The sequence below is a fragment of the Engraulis encrasicolus genome, chromosome 12 (genome assembly GCF_034702125.1).
Source record: "Engraulis encrasicolus isolate BLACKSEA-1 chromosome 12, IST_EnEncr_1.0, whole genome shotgun sequence".
Classification (NCBI taxonomy): domain Eukaryota; kingdom Metazoa; phylum Chordata; class Actinopteri; order Clupeiformes; family Engraulidae; genus Engraulis; species Engraulis encrasicolus.
The window spans coordinates 50,684,262-50,704,247 of record NC_085868.1 but is presented as its reverse complement, the minus strand read 5'-3'; the positions used below and the strand labels follow the sequence as shown (position 1 = coordinate 50,704,247).

At 43.3% G+C, this 19,986-nt stretch overlaps 1 protein-coding gene across 1 annotated transcript in view; it reads left to right on the top strand.

Annotated features, from left to right (window-relative positions):
• The first annotated feature begins 18,743 nt into the window (after positions 1 to 18,743).
• dachc (dachshund c) overlaps positions 18,744 to 19,986 on the top strand; it is a 113,531-nt gene continuing 112,288 nt past the window's right edge. The window contains exon 1 of the mRNA XM_063211939.1: positions 18,744 to 19,559. Coding sequence (XP_063068009.1) covers positions 18,982 to 19,559 — 578 coding nt within the window. The 5' untranslated portion in view covers positions 18,744 to 18,981. The remainder of the gene's footprint in view (positions 19,560 to 19,986) is intronic.

Here is a 19,986-nt window from a genome sequence, read left to right as displayed (position 1 = left end):
AGATGTTAGTGGAATTGAGGACTTGATGTTGCATTTTTTCCTTTTTAATGTCCGTTACTACCCTTCTCCTCTCCTCGTTCAAGACATGCCAAGTGATTTGTGTTGCGTTCTCTCATCATATCTCGATTCCTGTTACTTACTTTATAGCTACATAAAAGCCATTTCTCTCTCTCTCTCTCTCTCTCTCTCTCTCTCTCTCTCTCTCTCTCTCTCTCTCTCTCTCTCTCTCCCCTTTCTCTCTCCCTCTCCCCTTTCTCTCTGTGTTTTTGAATAATGGGTCCCTAACTGTGTCACTGTTGAAAAGGTTGTTGGGTGCTGTCATTCTCTTTCTCTTTCTCTTTCTCTCTCTCTCTCTCTCTCCCCTCTCTCTCTCTCTCTCTCTCTCTCTCTCTCTCTCTCTCTCTCTCTCTTCACTTCACCCCCTTTCATCCTGTTTTGAGAGGGAGATTTACGAGTGTGGTTGAGATGCGGCGCGGGGTGAGATGGGGTGTTTGGAGTGATTATGGAGTGTGGTTGAGATGCGGCGCGGGCTTGGGTGGCATGGGGTGTGGTGTGGTGTGGAGTGATTATGTAGTGTGCTGGCAGTGACAGGTGTCATCAGCTAGCGCGTAGCAGGCATGTCTGCTCATGAGGCTGCCTAATGATGCTCGGCAGCAGGGGCACTGGATCCCTCACGCTGAATTACCGCTGCAAAGGTTGCCCTAGTGACGCTGACATCACTCATAAAGGATGCTCATCACTTTTGTTCCTTCGTGTTGTTGTTTTTTTCTTCCTCTTCCTCCTCTTCGTCTTGTTTTTTTTGTCTCATGTGGGGCCACCAGGCTGGCAGACAGGCCTCTGTAGCAAATGTTCAGGCTCGTGATAACAGGTGTTTTTTAAGGACAAGAACTTTAATCATCAAATGGGGTCTTTGGTTACAGTTAGGCCTACTCAGGTGAGGACAATAGATGGGATTAGCTACACTGTACCCTCTTGGTGCCGATGGGGTCGCTGGCGGGCCTATTCACTATTTGTTATAAACACTCGACTACATCAATAACAACATTGCTATGGCAGTACCGAGATTATGACATAGCCATTACAATTCTGGTGACGGTAAGGTTATAAAATAGGCTCTGCGCAAAGGAGATAAACTACAGATCTGTGAATGGCCCTGCTTTAATTGGAAACATTTTCTCACTTCTCGGAAGATTCATGGACTTGAGTGTCGCTCGCTGTTGTCACGTGACCTGGACAAATGATGAACTTCAAGATGTTCTCTGAGTGACTTTGGTTAACTTCCAAAAGCATCAGAGCTAGATAACAATTAGGTATTCCTACCTTGATGTGTAATTATGAAATATGTTGCCTGTAATTGCTTTAATTAATTAGCCGACTAACGGAGGAGCAGTGCAGCGCAGGCATTCGAGTAGATCTATGATGGTGTCAACCCTTTTAGAGGGTATTTGTTCCCTTGTGTTTTTAGTTTGGGGTAATGGGACATTGTTATTAAATTGGAATTTTGTGTCTTGGAGTACATAATGGCATATTTTTTTTCTGGGAAGCCAACGGATGGGGACAAAGGGGTCAGTTGGAAATCAGAATTGAATCAGAATTGGGTTCTCATTACATTGTATGTATTGGGTTGGGGGGGCCTTTTCAGATGACTTTGCCTTGGGCCCAGCCAGCACTGTCAGCGACCCTGCATGGAATGTCATATGGTTTCAGGCTTTGTATTGTGTGTCATTCTCACAAGAGCAACAACAACAGTATCTGGACGCTATCCAAGAGCACTGAACAAGAAAAACCCTCTGGTAGTTTAGCTGTTGATGTAACGCAACATTACCTAGGTATTAAATGTTTCACAAGCACTGCTCCTTTAGACGTTCTCATTAATGAAAATTAGGCTATATTTTATTTGTCCTACATTAGTCAGACGTGTAGTTCTTCATTCTGATACAATAATAATAATAATAATAATAATTGTATTTGTATAGCACTGTGTCATACAAGGCATGTAACTCAAAGTGCTTAACAAATGGGGAAAAAAACATTGTTAGAGATGGATTTAAAAGGAGAGGTATAGAGGAGAGGCAGAAATAGCAGGAAGGCAGAGGAAGAAGAGATAGACAGAGATTGTAGAGTCATAAGGTCGACGTAGGTTAGGACCAGGATTCTTAGATGCGCAAGGTCCATAGTGGCTGGGCGTATCATAAGTCATAGATAGTCACACAGAGATTGGGCGCTCAGGTGCGGCCCCTGGTGGCATCAGGGGTGAGGAAAAACTCCCTTTCGCTTGATTCATAGTTTGTAAGGGGGAAAAAAAAAAGCTCAGTGAGGTCTGAGAAAAAAAACCCTATAGTCAGGAAGAAACCTCAGGCAGAGACCAGCGGCCACCTAGGGGAGCCCCCTGCCAGGGCTGGTTGCGAGTAGTAAGGGCGCTGCGGCAGCTGGGACACTATGACGCCTTGGCAGCTAGGAGTTGGCAAGGATGAAGAAGTGGGTCTTCAGCTGCTTCTTGAAGGAGTCGACGGAGGTGGCTGATCGGATCTCGATGGGGAGGGCGTTCCATCTCTTGGGCGCATAGCAGGCAAACGCGGCGTCGCCGATCTTCTTTTGCGGGGGGGTGGGGGTCCTTAGCAGCTTAGCATCAGTGGACCTGAGAGCTCGAACAGGGGCATAAAAAGAGAGCATGTCAGAGATATAACTAGGGGCAAGTCCATTTAATGCTTTAAATACTGTGAGCAGAATCTTAAAGTCGATTCTGTATGAGACAGGTAACCAGTGCAGGTCTGCCAAGACAGGAGAGATGTGCTCTCTCATTCTGGTTCTTGTTAGGATTCTTGCCGCAGAATTTTGAATGAGTCTATCCTACTGGTGACAAAGGCATGAATAAGTTTCTCAGTGTCTTGTCGGGGGGGCAAGCCGCGCACTTAGTTGACATTTCTAAGATGGAAAAAAACAGATTTTGTTTTCTTGTTGATGTGAGGCTCAAAGCTCAAATCTGAGTCTATGACCACACCTAAGCTAGTAACCTTATCTTTAATGTGCATGCTTAGGTCACCTAGGCTTGAGTGGAGTTTTGCACGTTTTTTCTTAGGCCCAATGAGCAACACTTCAGTTTTATCCTCATTTAATTTTAGGAAGTTACTGTTCATCCAATCTATGATGGCAGACATGCATTTAGTCAAGGCATGAATGGCAGTGGTTTGGCTAGGCTCGACAGAGATATATAATTGAGTGTCATCGGCATAGCTATGAAAATCAACATTGTGCTCTCTGATGATGGAGCCCAGGGGCAACATATAGAGAGAGAAGAGGAGAGGGTCCAAGCAACTACCCTGAGCAACTCCAAAAGGCATATCATACTTGTCGGAGACTGCCCTCCTGTAATATATGTTTTGAACCACTCTAAGAGGTGGCCGTACAGTCCTACCCAAGATTCAAGGCGGTCAATTAGTATGTTGTGGTCTATCGTGTCAAAGGCGGCACTGAGGTCGAGGAGGATAAGTGCTGAAACTTTGTTAGCGGCAGTGCTGAGCCTAAGATCACTTATTATTTTGGTTAGTGCTGTTTCGGTGCTATGGTTGGCTCTAAAGCCTGATTGGAATTTTTCCAAGATATCATTCCCAGCCAGATGTTGATTAAGCTGTTTAAATACAACTTTTTCTAGTACCTTGATTATAAAGGGGAGGTTTGATATAGGTCTGTAGTTGTTTAAAGAATTCTGATCTAAATTTGTCTTTTTTAGGAGTGGCTTTACCATGGCTGTTTTGAATGAGCTTGGAAAAATGCCTGTAAGCATAGAGGTGTTAACAATTTGCAGTAAAGGTGCTGCTAAGCAACCAAGTATGTTTTTTAGCAGATATGTTATGTGGGGATCGCGTCAAGGCTGCAGGTAGACTGCTTACTTTCCCTGACTATTTTACAGAGGTCGTCCTCTGTAATTGGACAAAACTTTTGGAAGCTCTCAGGTCTCCTAGGGGGGTTTAACCCTCCCCTCGGTGTATCGCCTGAGTGGGCGACAGAGGTTGCTGCGTTTCCACCTTGGATGCCTTCTCTAATGTCTGCAATCTTTTTATTAAAAAATCTAGCAAATTCCTCGCACTTGGCATGTGATGCTGCATTTAGGTTGTTATTGCTATGTGTTGGATTAAGCAGGTGGTCAATAGTGGAAAAAAGAACTTTCGCATTATGCTGGTTGTCTGTTATGATTTTGGAAAAATATGCTTTTCTCTCAGAGTGTACTGCATTATTGTACGAGGAGATCTTATCCCTAAGGGATTGTCTGTGGACTTCTAATTTAGTTTTCCTCCAAAGATGCTCGGTTACTCCGCATTTTCTTTTTAAGGCTCTAAGTGAGTCATTCATCCAAGGTGAATACCTAGCTCTGGTTCTTGTCGTCGTTCTAATTGGAGCTATGTTATCTAGAATTCCTCTTAAGTTGTTGTTGAAGCTATCAACCATTTCATCAGGTGTGCAGTGACCATTTAGTAGGTCACCTGATTTGATGAGGTCTGAAATCTTAAGCTCAGCAGAGGCATTAATGCATCGTCTGTGAATGACATTGTTGGGTGTGCTAATTTGTGTTGAAATGTCAAAATTAAAAAACAACTGGGTGATAAATGGATAGAGGAAGAAAAATGTTTAGATCCGCCTTTGGCTTTTAGTTTCATGAGTTGGACTGAGGATCACAGGGTTGCAGGTTTGATCCCCACATTAACCAACCAATTGCCCTTGAGTAAGGCACCTATCCCCACACTGCTCTAGGGACTGGAACCAATAAGCTGTAAATATCTTTAAAGCTGCTTTGGATAAAAACGTCAGGTAAGGGTAATGTAATTATAAAATAACCCACTGCAGATTTCCTGAGCCTGTAAAAAATGAGCTTGAACTTTGATATGACATTATTCGGCGTTACAGTGTTTCTTCGTCTGTCGGCTATAATGTTTCACCAATGTCAAGATGGCTGAAGATTGTCCTATTTGGTCTTCATCTGACATGATGTCCATCAAACAGCTCAATTCAGAAAGAAATCAACTCAGTTCGGAAGCATGGGCTATATACGTACTGTACATTGATCTCAGACGAGTTGGACTACTTTATATAGCTCCATTACTAACAGGGGAATTGAAGAGAGAGTGAAAAAGAGACAGACATTTAGGACCCCACAGCCAATAGGGTCCTTGTAAAGCAACCAAATAATTAGAAATATAAGAAATCAAGCAAATAGGCCCTACTAGGGCACTCATCTGCTACGCGGCCGGAGTGCGGCTCGGGTCCTTTGCCCACCTTCTCTCTTTCCCAACTCACTTCCTGTCATTACACTGTCCTATCGAAATAACCCCCCCCCCCCCCCCCCCCCAAAAAAAAAAAAAAAAATTTTTTTTTTTAAAATCAACCAAATAATTAAAAATTTTAAAATATAAGAAATCAACCAAATAATTAAAATGTATGATACACATATTTGGTATTTGGTCTGGCACTGTGAGAGCAGACAGCAAGCGAGTGGGAGAGAGAGATGCCGTATACAAACGTAGTTGGGAAATGACCCAGGCTGGATTCGAACCTGGGTCCTCATGGATTCAAGATTCAAGATTAGTTTATTACTTCTTATTATAGGTTTGAAGCCTATAAAGAGTAAAACATATTGTGTTTTTGAGTCCTCAAAAAGATTACAAAATAAGAATAAAAAAGAGGGGGGGGGGAGTGCAAAGAAAGTGCCTTGTTGTCTTCAGCATGAATTCAGTAATCTAACTGCTTGGTGGAAGAAACTACTTTGGAGTCTGGTAGTATGAGATTTCAGGCTTCTGTACCGTTTCCCAGATGGTAACATAGTAAACAGTTCATGGTTGGGGTGACTAGGATCAGCCAAGATTTGTTTAGCCTTCCTGATGCTCCTTCCCTCAAATAGCTCCAGTATGGAGGGTAAGTCACAGCCGCATATGTTCTGAGCTGTACGCACAACCCTCTGAAGAGCTCTCCTGTTGGCTTGAGAGCAGTTCCCATACCAAGCAATAATGGTCCCCGTCAGAATGCTCTCAATGGTGCCTCTGTAAAACGACCTCAGGATCTTGGGTCTCATCCCAAACTTTCTCAATCGTCTGAGGTGGTACAGACGTTGCTGGCTTTTTTTTACAATGTGCTGTGTGTGACTGTCCCACATGATGCATGTAGCCCCACAGTGTTGACAGTGACATTGACAGTGTTTTTTAGAGAGAAGACAGGAGGTGAATGGCAGACAGAGATAGAGTAGTTGGGAAATGACCCAGGCTGGATTCGAAATTGGTTCCCCATGGATGATGCATGTAGCCCATATGGTCATCACAGGTGCATTAATGCACTAGGCCACAGGACCCCCAATTGCACATTTTAATTGGCTTTCACCATCTGCATCTTGAATTTTCCCAGGGATGTGATCAGGGGCGTAGCAGCAAATTTTGGGCCCTATGTATGTACAATCAGCTGTAATGGACCCCCCTAAATCTTCATAAATCAGACACTGTGTGGCCACCTATGGCCCTGGTCACTCACATTTTACCCCCCTGAAGGACACCCCTGGATCGGATGTGGTAGACCAGAAGACACTCAGTATTTCCATTATACAATATGGAGGCATAATAATAGCTGTTCAACTGCCTGATGTGCATTAGGACAAAAGACACACAAAGATGCATGAACAGCAATTCTTAATAGGCCTAAAACATCCATAACTCTGCTCTACTTTATTCATAGCTTTTTATGCGGCCTATTTTCCCTCAGCGTTTCCTTTAAATGACGGGGTATTTTTATCCGTCTACCTGTCTCTGACACTTCTCTGCCTTTGGCTGCGAGCAGGCGAGCAGGATGTTTTTAAAATAAATACCAACACCACACACACACACACACACCACACACATACGCACACACACACACCTCCACCCTAGTGTGCCTACACCCAGAGCCGGGTTTACCAATAAGCAGATTAGGCAGTTGCCTAGGGCCCCACCAAATGTACCCATTGTAGGGGGCCCCCAACAGTCAGCCCTGCCATGGTAAATGCCAGAGAAAGTAATTCAAAAGGGCCCCATGTCTATATTTTGCCTAGGGCCCCCAAATGTGTAGAACCACTGCTGCCTACTGCAACACACCTGCATGTGTGCGCGTGGGAAGTCTGCGAGGCGCGAGTCTCCGAAGGGAAAACAAAAGGCCCCGTTGCTAATGCCAGTGGTCTTGTTGTGACAGCGCTATTTATGATGATTAATGATCCTCTGTTTTAGTTGATTACTGCGCTGCTGAGTACCCGGTACTTGTTTCAATTAGTGCCGCCGCTGAAGGTCGGGCGACCAATCTCTCCGCCCGCTCCGCTCTCCGCTCCTCTCCTCTCCTCTCCTCTGCGCGCTGCATAATCTATTCCCATTAAAGCGGGCGCGTGGGGGCATCCGCTTCCGCTCACCTTGTGTTCATTCGAATCATCTGCGCTGTTAACAGCTGAACATCACTGTCAGTGAGTGGATGTACTCGCTCGCCATCCCAGGCCCAGTAATATAGAGCCAGTTGGTTGGGGACATTTCCATTTTCCCGGCGCTCGGCTCTCGGTCCCTCCAGGGAAAACAAAATGACCCCCATAGCCTTTAAACAGTTCTTTATTTATATAGCGGAACTGTTTGTGAAGCTTCTGGCATTAATTTGAATGGACAGGTTGATATTTATGCCTCATGAATTTGATTTGATTGCTATTTTGCTCCACGGGCGTGAGAAGGCGGGATGCTGCGCGGTGACATGATCGCAGCAGCAGTCTGCCACTACATATCAGCCGTTGGAGCTGTCACGTTACTGTATAAGACGACTAACACGAAAACAGAGGATTAAAACCACATTCTTTATTATCAAACTGGTCTTCATGCTGTGAGAAGACGAAGCCAAGTCTAGAATGTCAAGTTCATTCTCTATGCGGAAAACCAACAGACGTTGAGGGACCATACAGTTTTTTTTATTTTATTCTACTGATTAATTGGAGCACCATGTTCCTCACAGCTTGATTATACAGAAAAGAACATTGGGATGTATCATATCAATAACTGTCATTTATATTTATTGTGAGTTATGCCAGAGCGCTGAAAGGCACCTGCCTCTCTGGTTCCTGCAGAGCTACTGTACATTACACCCCCCCCCCCCCCCCCCCCCCCCCCCCCCATCCCTTTTCCCACCCCTACAGGTACCTCCCCTGCTGATTAGAGGAAGGTTAAATACCTCTCTCCTCTCCCCTCTCTCCATTACACTCCTTGGGCTGCTGAGTGCTGACAGCTTTGGCCAGGCCCAGGACAAAGTAATCTGAAAGCCCCCCACTCAATGCATTCAATGTACTAAAAAAATGAATCCTTTGCATTCACATTTGTTTTTTTATATTTCCTCTGCACTCCATATCTTCTAGTGATGTTGGCTATGATTATGTCCTCGAATGTTAGTCGCTTTGGTTAAAAAGTGCCTGCCAAATGCAATGTAATGTAATGTACTAAGGACTCAATTCTGGGCCCCCTTGTCTCCTTGGGCTCCGGACAACTGACCCCGTTGTCCTCCCCTGTCGGCTCCCCCTGCTCCCTACTACCTCTGCACTGACACCGCAGACAGGTGAGGTGAGGGGGGAGAGCCATGCAGGTGCCTGAGAGAGGAGAGAGGAGAGAGGAGAGCGCTGAGCTGTAAGTCACATTGTGCTCTGATTGCTTTTGAAATGTGTTGGGCTTCCTTCCCAGACCCCGATTAGGCCCCAAGCAGCACTTAGCATTCACACACACACACACACACACACACACACACACACACACACACACACACACACACACACACACACACACACACACACACACACACACACACACACACACACACACACACATACATACGGGGTAACACACTTGACCTACACCAAGTAGCAATAAAGGTCAGTTCATATGCTGCCAGGGAATTTTGCCTTCTCCCGGCGTATGTATTAGCCTACTGTATTTTCTTAAATAGCCAAGTGCCGAGGACTGAATACACAGCACCCAAATACTATTTAGACGTATAGTCCTGCGCATTTACACATTTAGGGTGCCTGATGTACTTAATAGATGTTACCCACTTGAAAGATGTGACCGGCCAGCGATCCGTCCTCTGCAGGAAATAGTTGCGTCGTCGACTTGGCACATGAGGGATGAGGAGTATTTTGAAACCCTTAAGTGGCTGTTAAACATTAAAACAACAGACTCTTGCAACGCTGCAGTAAGAGAGAGAATAAATAGTGTTTATTTTACCATCTAATGTGATCTCCTCTTCACATTATTAATGTTGATGGAAGCCGCCTTGGAACCTGGATGCTCAAAATAGACACAATTAACAATATCATTTGGAGCATTTAAAGTCATCCACCAGCAGCACTGAAGTGGAGTATTCATCATTGTTTTCTGTTCATTATAGTGTAATCACTAAGTAAGGGCCTTATTTAGGCCATGTTCGTTTCTACTCAGCATCTACTTTTTTTTTTTCTTTTTTTTTTTACAGGGAATGTCCTCCTGTCCTGCAAGAATCATGTTAGACTGCATTGGGTTTTTTTTGACTGAGGTTTTTTGTTGTCTTAAGTACTGCACAGTCGTCCTGCATTAGTAGGGTCTAGTTCTGATGTTGTGAAATTAGACTATGTTACGATCACATCCAGACTAATCTAATTTAGAACTAGAAGCACTCAGAGAGCGGCAAACCTCTGCCAAGGAAACAGCTTGATACATTTGACTGTGTCTTTCTGCCTTGTTTTTGTGGAGTCCCCGCAATCCAATTTCTGGTCACTAGGGGGCGCCTAGATGGTGAAGATGAAGAATCCTTTGAAAAGTCCTGGTTCCAGTTTGTCATCCGGATCACCACCAGAATTTAATCACTTGTTCCTTGGGTCATCATTACTAACAACTCCAGAAAGTTTCGTCCAAATCAGTTGATTCGTTGTTGAGTTATACTGCAGACAAAATCTTTTAAAAAGTCCTGGTTCTGGTTTGTGATCCGGATCACCACCAGAATTTAATCACTTGTTCCTTGGGGCTCATTATCAACAAACCCCCAAAGTTTCGTCCATATCCGTTGTCTTTAGAGGCTATGTTATACCAGAATGCATGGACATTGCTACAAGTGGCATTGGAAGGGTCATGGGATGGAGTCATGTCTGTTTTAGCTCCTGTCACAACTTAAAGGGTCACTGTGCAGGAAATGGTCAAAAAAGGTACTGCAACTATGCTGCTCATTGAAACGGGGCTGCCTATTGCCAAATTTGATCTTTACATGAAAGTTTACTAAGTAATAAACAAATATTTTCTAGTATGGTCCAAGTAGAGTCATTTTTTAAGCTAAAAATGGCTATTTTTGGAAATTCAAAAAGGCGGACCATGGAGAAGATCCCCCTTTTCATGTATGAGAAGTGCAATTTTTCCAGTCATAATGAATACTTAGAATTTGATGGTGGAGGTAAGTATTCATTAAAAAGGTAACATTAGTGAATGGGTAGCATGAATTCTCGAAATAAACAACTAAAAATCTCACACAGTTTCCCTTTATGGTAAAGGTGATCTCATTCAATTGGTTACAGTTTGTTTGAAACCAGTGGTGGACGAAGTACACCAGTTATGTACTTGAGTAAAAGTACAGTTACCTTGCATTGAAAACTACTCAAGTAAAAGTGAAAGTATTCACCTCACTTTTTTACTTGAGTAGAAGTACAAAAGTATCTGCCGTCAAAAATACTTAAGTACTAAAAGTAAAAAGTAAAAACTTAAAAATGAGGCCTTTGGTGCAATTTTAATATTTAAGTGTTGTAGGCCTAGTTTGGTCATATCTAATTAAATATCCTCTGATTTGCATAGGCTATACCAACTGAACATGTTAGAACTAGGCCTTAACAGGCCTCAGAAACACTGTGGAGTAAGTCCATGGATGTTATAGCATCAGAAGTTCATTTTCACCTCTCTAAACAGTTAATACTGACCCTAACATGCCCAAAAGAACACATGAAAGGGCCATTAATATTAAGAATGATTAGGCTGAAATTGATTATATGCCTATTAGAACAACTACTACAATACCCCCCAGCCGTAGGCCTAGTCCACTATAGGCCTACTTATTTGTGACAGCAAGGAGTTAGAGTAGTAGCCAATAAAGTACTTTATGCTTAATTTTTATTATAATTATGGTTTTGGTAGACCTCTTCTTCTTCTTCTTCTTCTTCTTCTTCTTCTTCTTCTTATTATTATTATTATTATTATTATTATTATTATTATTATTATTATTATGTAGGCCTAGTGTTTGGTTATATTAAGGTTGGCTTAGGCCTATGTATGGACAAACAGACTTCTTGCGATTCTAAGCTACCTTTAAAGATAGGAACATCTTCATATACTTGTAATGGTCTCTATTTGCTAGATGCCAATGATTTGCAATAGCCTACTTGATACAACTTAATTGGAACACTTCTGCCTGATCATGAAGAAGCCTTTTGTGCCTGTGCACATCACTGGGCCAATATTTAGCCAAAGTCCACTTTTCTCTCTCTCTCTCTCTTTTTTTTTATTACTTTGTTACTGTTGTTTTTTACAACCTCACTTTGGTGGTATTGCCAGTGCTTTTCATATCCACTGTAGCCTACTGATCTGACTTAAGGGAAAGGATACATGTTGCAAGGATACATGTTGAATGTAGCCTCACTTTGCAACATATGGTGGGCATGGCAATCCTCATGTAAAGATACAAACCCTTTACACAAGCCTCTTTTCCATAAAGTTGAAGCAAATCATTTTTTGGTGACAGGGGAGTCTATTAGACAAGTAATTGTTATTCCCAACTACTTCAGAAAATACTGCAATGTATTGAGGGGAAAGAATGCTATCACGGAGTTGTGCGCCTGGATGGTTTGGAATAAGCAGCGTTTAGGCATCCTGTGTACTTGACTCAATAAACCAACACGCTAAGCGGCGATTATGTGACTCTCTTGTAAGCCATAACAGAGTAAGTCAAATAAGCAGTAGGGCCTACATTAAGTATCAATTCGCTGATTATTCAGTTCAAACGCGAAGCCTATCAGACAAATTTCGTCTTGTCAGGAGAGTGCAGCCTGCAGTGCGAGCCAAACCTCTCCCCCACACAGCGAATACGACGTGCAGATTAATACACTCTAACAAAGTTATTGTCGCCTGCTTTATTGTTTTGCTGTGCTTTCCGCATGTTACTAGAAAGTAGGTACCGTTTCTTCTTATTTCAATTCGTCTCGCAAGTCGCAACAGTGGACACATCAGTGGTCTTGCTCTGCTCGCTTTCCTTCTAAAACTAATTATGTACAGGAGAGCTTGTTGTCACGTGACACATTACAACCAATCACAATGGCGAATCTCTGAGTCTGCCAATCGGATTCAGTTTCACTTTCTTCACACCAGCATGAAATCTCAGATTTCATTTGACCAGGGCATTAAACATGAATTAATTCACCTGCCGTGTATCGCCTTAATTTTTTAAAAAAAGGAACGAGTAAGGAACGAGTGTAGCTGTAAATGTATCGAAGTGAAAGTACTAAATTTCGCTTTGAAATGTAGTGAAGTAAAAGTATAAAGTCTTACCAAATAAAAATACTTGAGTAAAGTATGAAAGTATGAAAATGTTACTTAAGTACAGTAACGAATTACATTTACTTCGTTACTGTCCACCACTGTCTGAAACCATACAATATTATACCATAATATAAGTTCAGAATTCTCGCAAAACATTTTTACTCATTTTGATAAAACACAGACTTCAAGGCTACACAAACGGTGTGCACTTACTGGTATACAATTCCCCACTCTGGGGTGCGCAACACTTTCCCATTTGCCCTTCACTTTAAAGAGTTACTCCATCAAATATTATTCTTCACAGGTCTCCTCACTTGGCACCAGTTACTCAGACTCAGAAGGCCAAATGAAAAAGGATTCTTCTTTTTCTTTTTTTTCTTTTATTCTTTAGTTTTTACCACAAATGAACTCTCACATCACTGACGTCTGTTCCACTCCTTTTTAAAATGAATTTATCCGTGTCCGTGGTGACATTTATTCGGATCTTGATATGTCTGTCGCTCTCCCCAGCTAGGAACGTTTTTATAACACTTCATCACTACCCTGAACAGAACAGAACAGAATCACCAACTGGTGGAGAGAGAGAGAGAGAGAGAGAGAGAGAGAGAGAGAGAGAGAGAGAGAGAGAGGAACAGAAGTGACAGTCTTTTGAGAAGTTGAGTTCTGAGCTCTTCAGGGAATCTCATGCTATGCATAATTAAACAAATTTGATTGGAATTAAACTCAACTTCTTTAGTCGACTTTTTAATGAATGCAAATCAGACATCGACATCCCTAAGATTAATTTCAGCCAATTAAGGAACACAAAGCTTATTGGAAAGCGTATAGAAATAATTTGTGACAAAAAAAGAAGAACTAGAAGGAGAAGGAGAAGAAGGAGAAGTGTTCAAAGAGGTATGTGAATTCTCGCTCATTTCTTTTTTTTTCCACCATCATCACTATCTCAACCCTCCAACTGCTACTCTGGAGATATATTCCTCCCCTTCTTCTCCACTTTGATCATTAGTGTGACAACTGCAGAAGAGGCTCTGTGCATCCCAATGTCAAGAAAGGACCACCGCTGCATTTTAAAGAGCAGTTCCACATGTCGTGGTAATAAACCTCTCCTTAAATTGTCACCTCAAGGTGAACATGCCCAGATGTTCTAGAACTAGAATGCTGTGTCTAGGGCGGCTTCTGCTTCTGAAGTCTGAGTGGTGGGGTATCCTTCATATCTTCAGTCTTCTGACCTTGTACTGTACTGTACGCATGTATGTTTGATGAAGGTTTGCATATATGCCCTGTACAGCAATGGGGTAGTCTGACTGAAATGCGCGACTATGGTCAGTGACATTTATTCTTTGAAATGTTAAGGAGATATATTCTCCTTCATCTCTTAAGATCTGTCTCGCTCTCTCTCTCTCTCTCTCTATCTCTCTCTGTCTCTCTCTCTCACGCTCTCTCTCTCTCTGTCTCTCTGTGTCTCCCTCTCTCTCTCGCACGCTCGCTATCATGCATCACACACACACACACACACACACGCACACACACACACACACACACACACACACACACACACACACACACACACACACACACACACACTTACGTTACTTAACAAATGAACTAACTGTAAACTGTCCTACTTTGGTGTCCTCCACTCCCTAGCAGCCCAACATGCATGCTCTGAGATGTTTTCAGCGAGTGCACTGGTTCTCAAACTGGGGGTCTGTAAAGTAAACTCTGATAAAGTAAACATCCTCACTCCAAGGCCATACGATTTCTCCACTTTGGCCATTACCTACAAAAGTACTATTGAGCGTAATGACACAGACTACCCAGTTGCTGCTCACTTCAACGAGGTTAAACACAATATTAACAGTCTTAAAGTGTTTGGAATTGAACAAGTTAAAAAAAAACGTGGTGGTGACATTGATTGTCTTTTAGGCCTATTACAACGAGAGGCATAATGGATCTTTACTTTAAAAAGTTTTAAAAGTGGATTAAATGAAGAACTGTGTTTAAATGTGATGTTATAACTTTACTCATGAGAACTGACTAGAATGGTGCAATTTTTAACTCATAATGTAATGTAATGTATGGACCCTGATGCTGTATCTTACTTTTTGCCTGTTTTATATACGTTATGTAAATAGTATTCATATTCATGATGTAGTTATTGGGAGGGACTTCCTATTGGGTGTCCCTGATGCACGTGTTTATTTAAGAAGCCTTTTCACTTTTGGTATGGTTACTCTGATGAAGGCCCAAGTGCCGAAACGTCAACACTCAGCACCAAGAAAAATAAAAAGTGCTGAACCGTGAAGAAGCAGTGTCGCACTCTTCCTCGTGTAAACTGATGACTGAAGTACCCTGAAAAGCTGCAACTGCTGAACAAGAAACCTTCGAGGTGTGCGGGCTCTCACAAAGCTTTGTCCACTTTGGCATATTGCCAACGATCTTCTATCCATTCGTATTCTTCAGGATTTAAACATTGTCATCATATGGCACACCCCTAGCTGCCCTGAGCTAGTGTGAGGTACAGCACCTTGCAGAAGACTCTGCATCTCACTTTCTCCTTTCTCTGTACTGCCTAAAGGTCTTTTGTGCAGCGCTGTAACAAATCCATCAAGTCAAGAGCATAATCTTAATAAAGGTTGAGTGTGTGTGTGTGTGTGTGTGTGTGTGTGTGTGTGTGTGTGTGAGAGAGAGAGAGAGAGAGAGAGAGAGAGAGAGAGAGAGAGAGAGAGAGAGAAGAGAGAGAGAGAGAGAGAGAGAGAGTGAGAGAGAGTGTGTGTGTGTGTGTGTGTGTGTGTGTGTGTGTGTGTGTGTGTGTGTGTGTGTGTGTGTGTGTGTGTGTGTGTGTGTGCGTGTGTGTGTGTGTGTGTGCGTGTGTAGGGAGGGGCCAGAGTCAGATTAATGTATGTGAGGTCGGTCTCTTCTGTAATGACAATTGTGCATTAAACCAAAGAGCTTCTTTCCTCCTCATAGATCTTTGTCAGTCTTTTGTTTTCAGTTCATGGCTGTGGGAGTTTATTATAGCTACAATGTGGCTTCTTTCGTTTACAACCAAGGTCTTATCAGAACATTTGGTGAAGTAGTCTGTCACTGCAAAAGGTCTGAGTTTCAAGTGTTGATATACCAGCACACAGGGAAGGTGACAGGGAGACAAATGGATCTTTTGTCCAGGGAGAAAGAGGGCCCAGAATTGGGTCCACATTATATTGAATGTATTGAGTGGGGGGCCCTTTCAGATGACTAGTCGTGGGCCCAGCCAAAGCTGCCAGAGGCTCTACCAATGCTCGGCAGCAAGCCAGAGATACCTGCACATGTCACTTGTCTGTCTGACATTGATGCAAGTACAAGCACAGTTGTCATAACTCACTGTCTGTCTCTACTATATATTCTTCCCGCGTTACGCCATTGATTTGATGTGTTCCGATATCCGATGTGCATGATTGCAAATGTTCCCTTTGCATTACATTGCGATGGTGTCGGCTGCTCATAATCAATACCTACAAGGTCAAGACTCACTCTCTGCACTACAGGCAGGGCCGCTGACAGTTTTTGCCTGGGCCCAGGATGAAATCATCTGAAAGGGCCCCCCCACCCAATACATTCAATGTAATGAGGACCCAATTATGCCCCCCCTGCTATCTCCCTGGGCCCGGGACAGCTGACCCCAATTCCCTCTCCTTGTTAGCTTCCCTGCCTAAAGGTGTACTGTAGTGTACTGAATGAGCACCCGGCCAAATGCATCACTAATAGGAATGCAGCACAGCTACTGGCAATGGGCAAGCGTACTGTACTGTTAGAGGCATTCAGGACATTTTGAAGCCCGATGGATTTAGGCATTCACAATGAGGCGGAAAAAGAAAAGAAAAAAAGAAGAAGGGAAAAAAGCACAGCTGTGTCCTAGATTGTTAACGCTCAAGGGGTACTTAGTCTTGTGGTTTTGATACCTAATATAACAAATTAAACACTCAATGTGACAAAAGTATTTGTCTTCAGATGCAGAAAAGCATTTCAGTGCATCTCCAGAGGCGGCGTTGACACAGTAATATGTCTGCCATTCCTCAGTGTGTGGCAGCTAAAACGTGGCCTTGCCTCTGGTGAATTCCTCTCCACTGTGTTCCACGCTTTTCTTCCCACGTCATCACACGGCAAGGACGCCTGCCACCGCTGACAGGACAGAAATGTGTAAAATGTCACAGAAGAAACTAAATCCAGCCGAAGACGACCTCCTGTTATACGAGAGCAGACCGGAACGGCTCAGGCGAACAACTTCCCGCTAATTATAATGGATATCAGTCGCAGCTGCGTGTGGAGAATTTTGACAATATTAATTTAGATGAATGCGCTGTCTCTCCGGAGAGCGCTCTTAATGAGGGTTAGGAATGCACAGGCATGGTGTTTTGTGTCATCCTCATCAGCGGCCATCACTCTTGACTCCAGCTCGGCATCAAGACGGGCTTTGAGCACTCCGTGTTCGCGTCTGTATGGTGCGTAAAAACACAATCAGAATCTTTATTAGCAGCCAGGGCTCCAAATTAACTTTTTTCATCACCCGCCAAAATGGGTTGTAGATGTTAATCTATCTTACTAGCCAAACACTCACTCACTAAAGGGTCAAAGTGGCTAGTAAGTTTTTTTTTTCTTTTTTTTACCAGCCCAACTGTTTTGTTTTTCACCAGCATTTTCCCGGTTGGTGAGTGTTAATTTAGACCAAGCCATGCGCTTAGCCTACCCAAAGTGAGCATTCACTTTGCTGGCTGGCTGTTTACTTTGACCTGTAATATTAATTCAAGCAACAAGATTCGTGCATGGTATATAGGCTATATGGAGATGAGATTGTGTTTGTCTAATTTTAGGCCTTGTGGCTTGAATAAGTCACAGTGAATGCGCTGAGTTTGGTACCTAAGTGGTACCCATGAGAGAGATGTTCCCTTTTACGCACTTCCCATTTTACACAAAAGAGGGCAGTGTATCTGTGCTTTGCGCACACATCCAGCGCCTATAGGCTACATGCTCAATGCCTACTGCTGCTGACGACCCGGGTTCCTCATTGAAAACAATACAAAGCAATTTCACACACGGCCGAGACCTTGGGCTCCAAAGGGAATAAGACAGGATATTACAAGTTTGGCGCACCAATGGCGTCTAATCGCAAAGGGTGTCCTAGCACCAAGAAAGTTATCTGTCCTTTAAAAAAAGTTCATTATATTTTGTGATACTCATAATGTCAACGAGGGGCCTGTGTTTAATTGCCTTAATAATTTCTTATTCAAATGTTCCCCATGCTTTCTAAAGCATATCAATTTTGTTAATACCATGTAATTAAAATATGTCAGTGCACTACAAGAGGCGGGCTATATTAATGACCATGAAAATTGTTTTAATTAAATAGCCAATTATAGCAAAGCCCTAACCATGAACACTGACATTTAAATGAGCTTTATTTAAATTGCCTTCAATATTGTTTCATCAAACTCCCGCGGAAGTGAATTAATCACACTGGCCTACATAGAACGTGTACAGTGACATTAAGTACTGAAGACTTCTTATTTACCATCTTGACTTACATTCAAATTGCACCTGTCCATCCATTATAGTCGGTGATTATTTTCAACGCTAATGACTCTTGTTGTTTTTTAGGCTTATTTTGAGGCACTGGGTTAAAGGATGCTACATTTCTGAGGAAATTGTTGTTTTTTTCCAGTGGAAAGTAGGTAACTGCAGTCTGCCACCACATTATCAACTTATTAATTTGCATTTGAGGCAAAAAGGCAAACAGCAGCCCTTATTAAGAATAAGAGGCAAGAACGTATTTTTCAGTGGGATGTTTATATTTGTACTAGGCCTAGTTGTTACTGAAACTCTTTGATTTTAAGGTCCACTAAATGTGATAGTGTTATGGTTGTTGGTGATGAGGCCAAATAAAGTTAGAATCTGGTCCCTATGTCATTATTTAGGCCTATTTTGTTCGTTTTCATTTTCCTTTTCGTTCTCTTGTTTATCAGCTGGCAGCAAGTGGTTGGAGATCTCACTCGATTCTCCAGTTGCTGAAGCTGGTGCGCTCCTCGTTCTATTTTATCCTCGAACACACGTGCGCGCTGTATCTCTTCTCAAGTCTTCATCTCATTGGCTCCACCCTCCACGCGCTGGCTGTCTCAGCAGCAATCCAAGTGCGCGACGGGCTCGAGCCTCTTCAGGTTTGAAAGAAACACATCAGCTTTGGCTCGATGTCCTCAAAGTCTGTGAGCGCATGTCCTGCTGTCGTTAACGATTTAAGCTTCAAGCTCATTTAAACTGTCGATTTACCTCAGAGTTGGAATATAACTGTTTTGCGCCGCTGTTTATAGTTTTCCTCAAGTTTTATTTTTTTTTTAACTTTTAACTTATTGCTCGTGAGGCTATCGACGAGACCATGGCCACACCGACGGCGCTGATGCCCTCGCCTTCTCTGACACATCCGTCGCAAATGTCAAACTCATCCGGCATTAGTAACTCTTCTTCAGCACCGGCGTCTTCCTCTCCTCCTCCCCCGGCTATTCCTGCCGCTCCACCAGCAGTCGTGGCGTCGGGACAGAGCCTTTTCCGCTCGGAACTTATACCCACCACCGGCAGCCCGGGACTCCCAGGACTTGGCACTCCACCGAGTAACAAGCCGGTGTACTCCACACCATCCCCGGTGGAGAACACGCCGCAGAACAACGAGTGCAGGATGGTGGACGTGATGGGCGCGCGGCTCGCCTCCTTCACGGTCGGCGGGAAGGAGCTCATCTGTCTGCCTCAAGCGTTTGATCTGTTCCTGAAACACTTGGTCGGCGGACTTCACACCGTCTACACCAAGCTGAAGCGCCTGGACATCACGCCGGTGGTCTGCAACGTGGAGCAGGTCCGAATTCTCCGCGGGCTCGGCGCCATCCAGCCGGGAGTCAACCGGTGCAAACTTATCTCGAGAAAGGACTTCGAGGTGCTGTACAATGACTGCACTAACGCGAGGTGAGTGGAGGAGAAGTGTACATTTATATACAAGCACTGTACTTTTTGTCAAGAAAACCACAAGGGTCATTCTTATTTTGGAGGTAGCATTCTTAAATTAAGTTATATGTCAAATGGCTTATATATCAAATGGCTATAGCCTGCATCTTAACTGAAGTCTGAGTCTCTCTCTCTGTCTCTCTCTGTCTCTCTCTGTCTCTCTCTCTCACACACACACACACACACACACACACACACACACACACACACACACACACACACACACACACACACAGAGAGAGAGAACAGTTCAAATTTCAACCTTAAACATGGAGGACTGTATAAGCAAGCAGAACAGTTTACACCGGTGTTTGTTTCTTCTTTCCTCTTTCTTTTAACGATACTCTACATGGCCTGTGTGAAATGAAATAATGGGCCTCACCTGCTT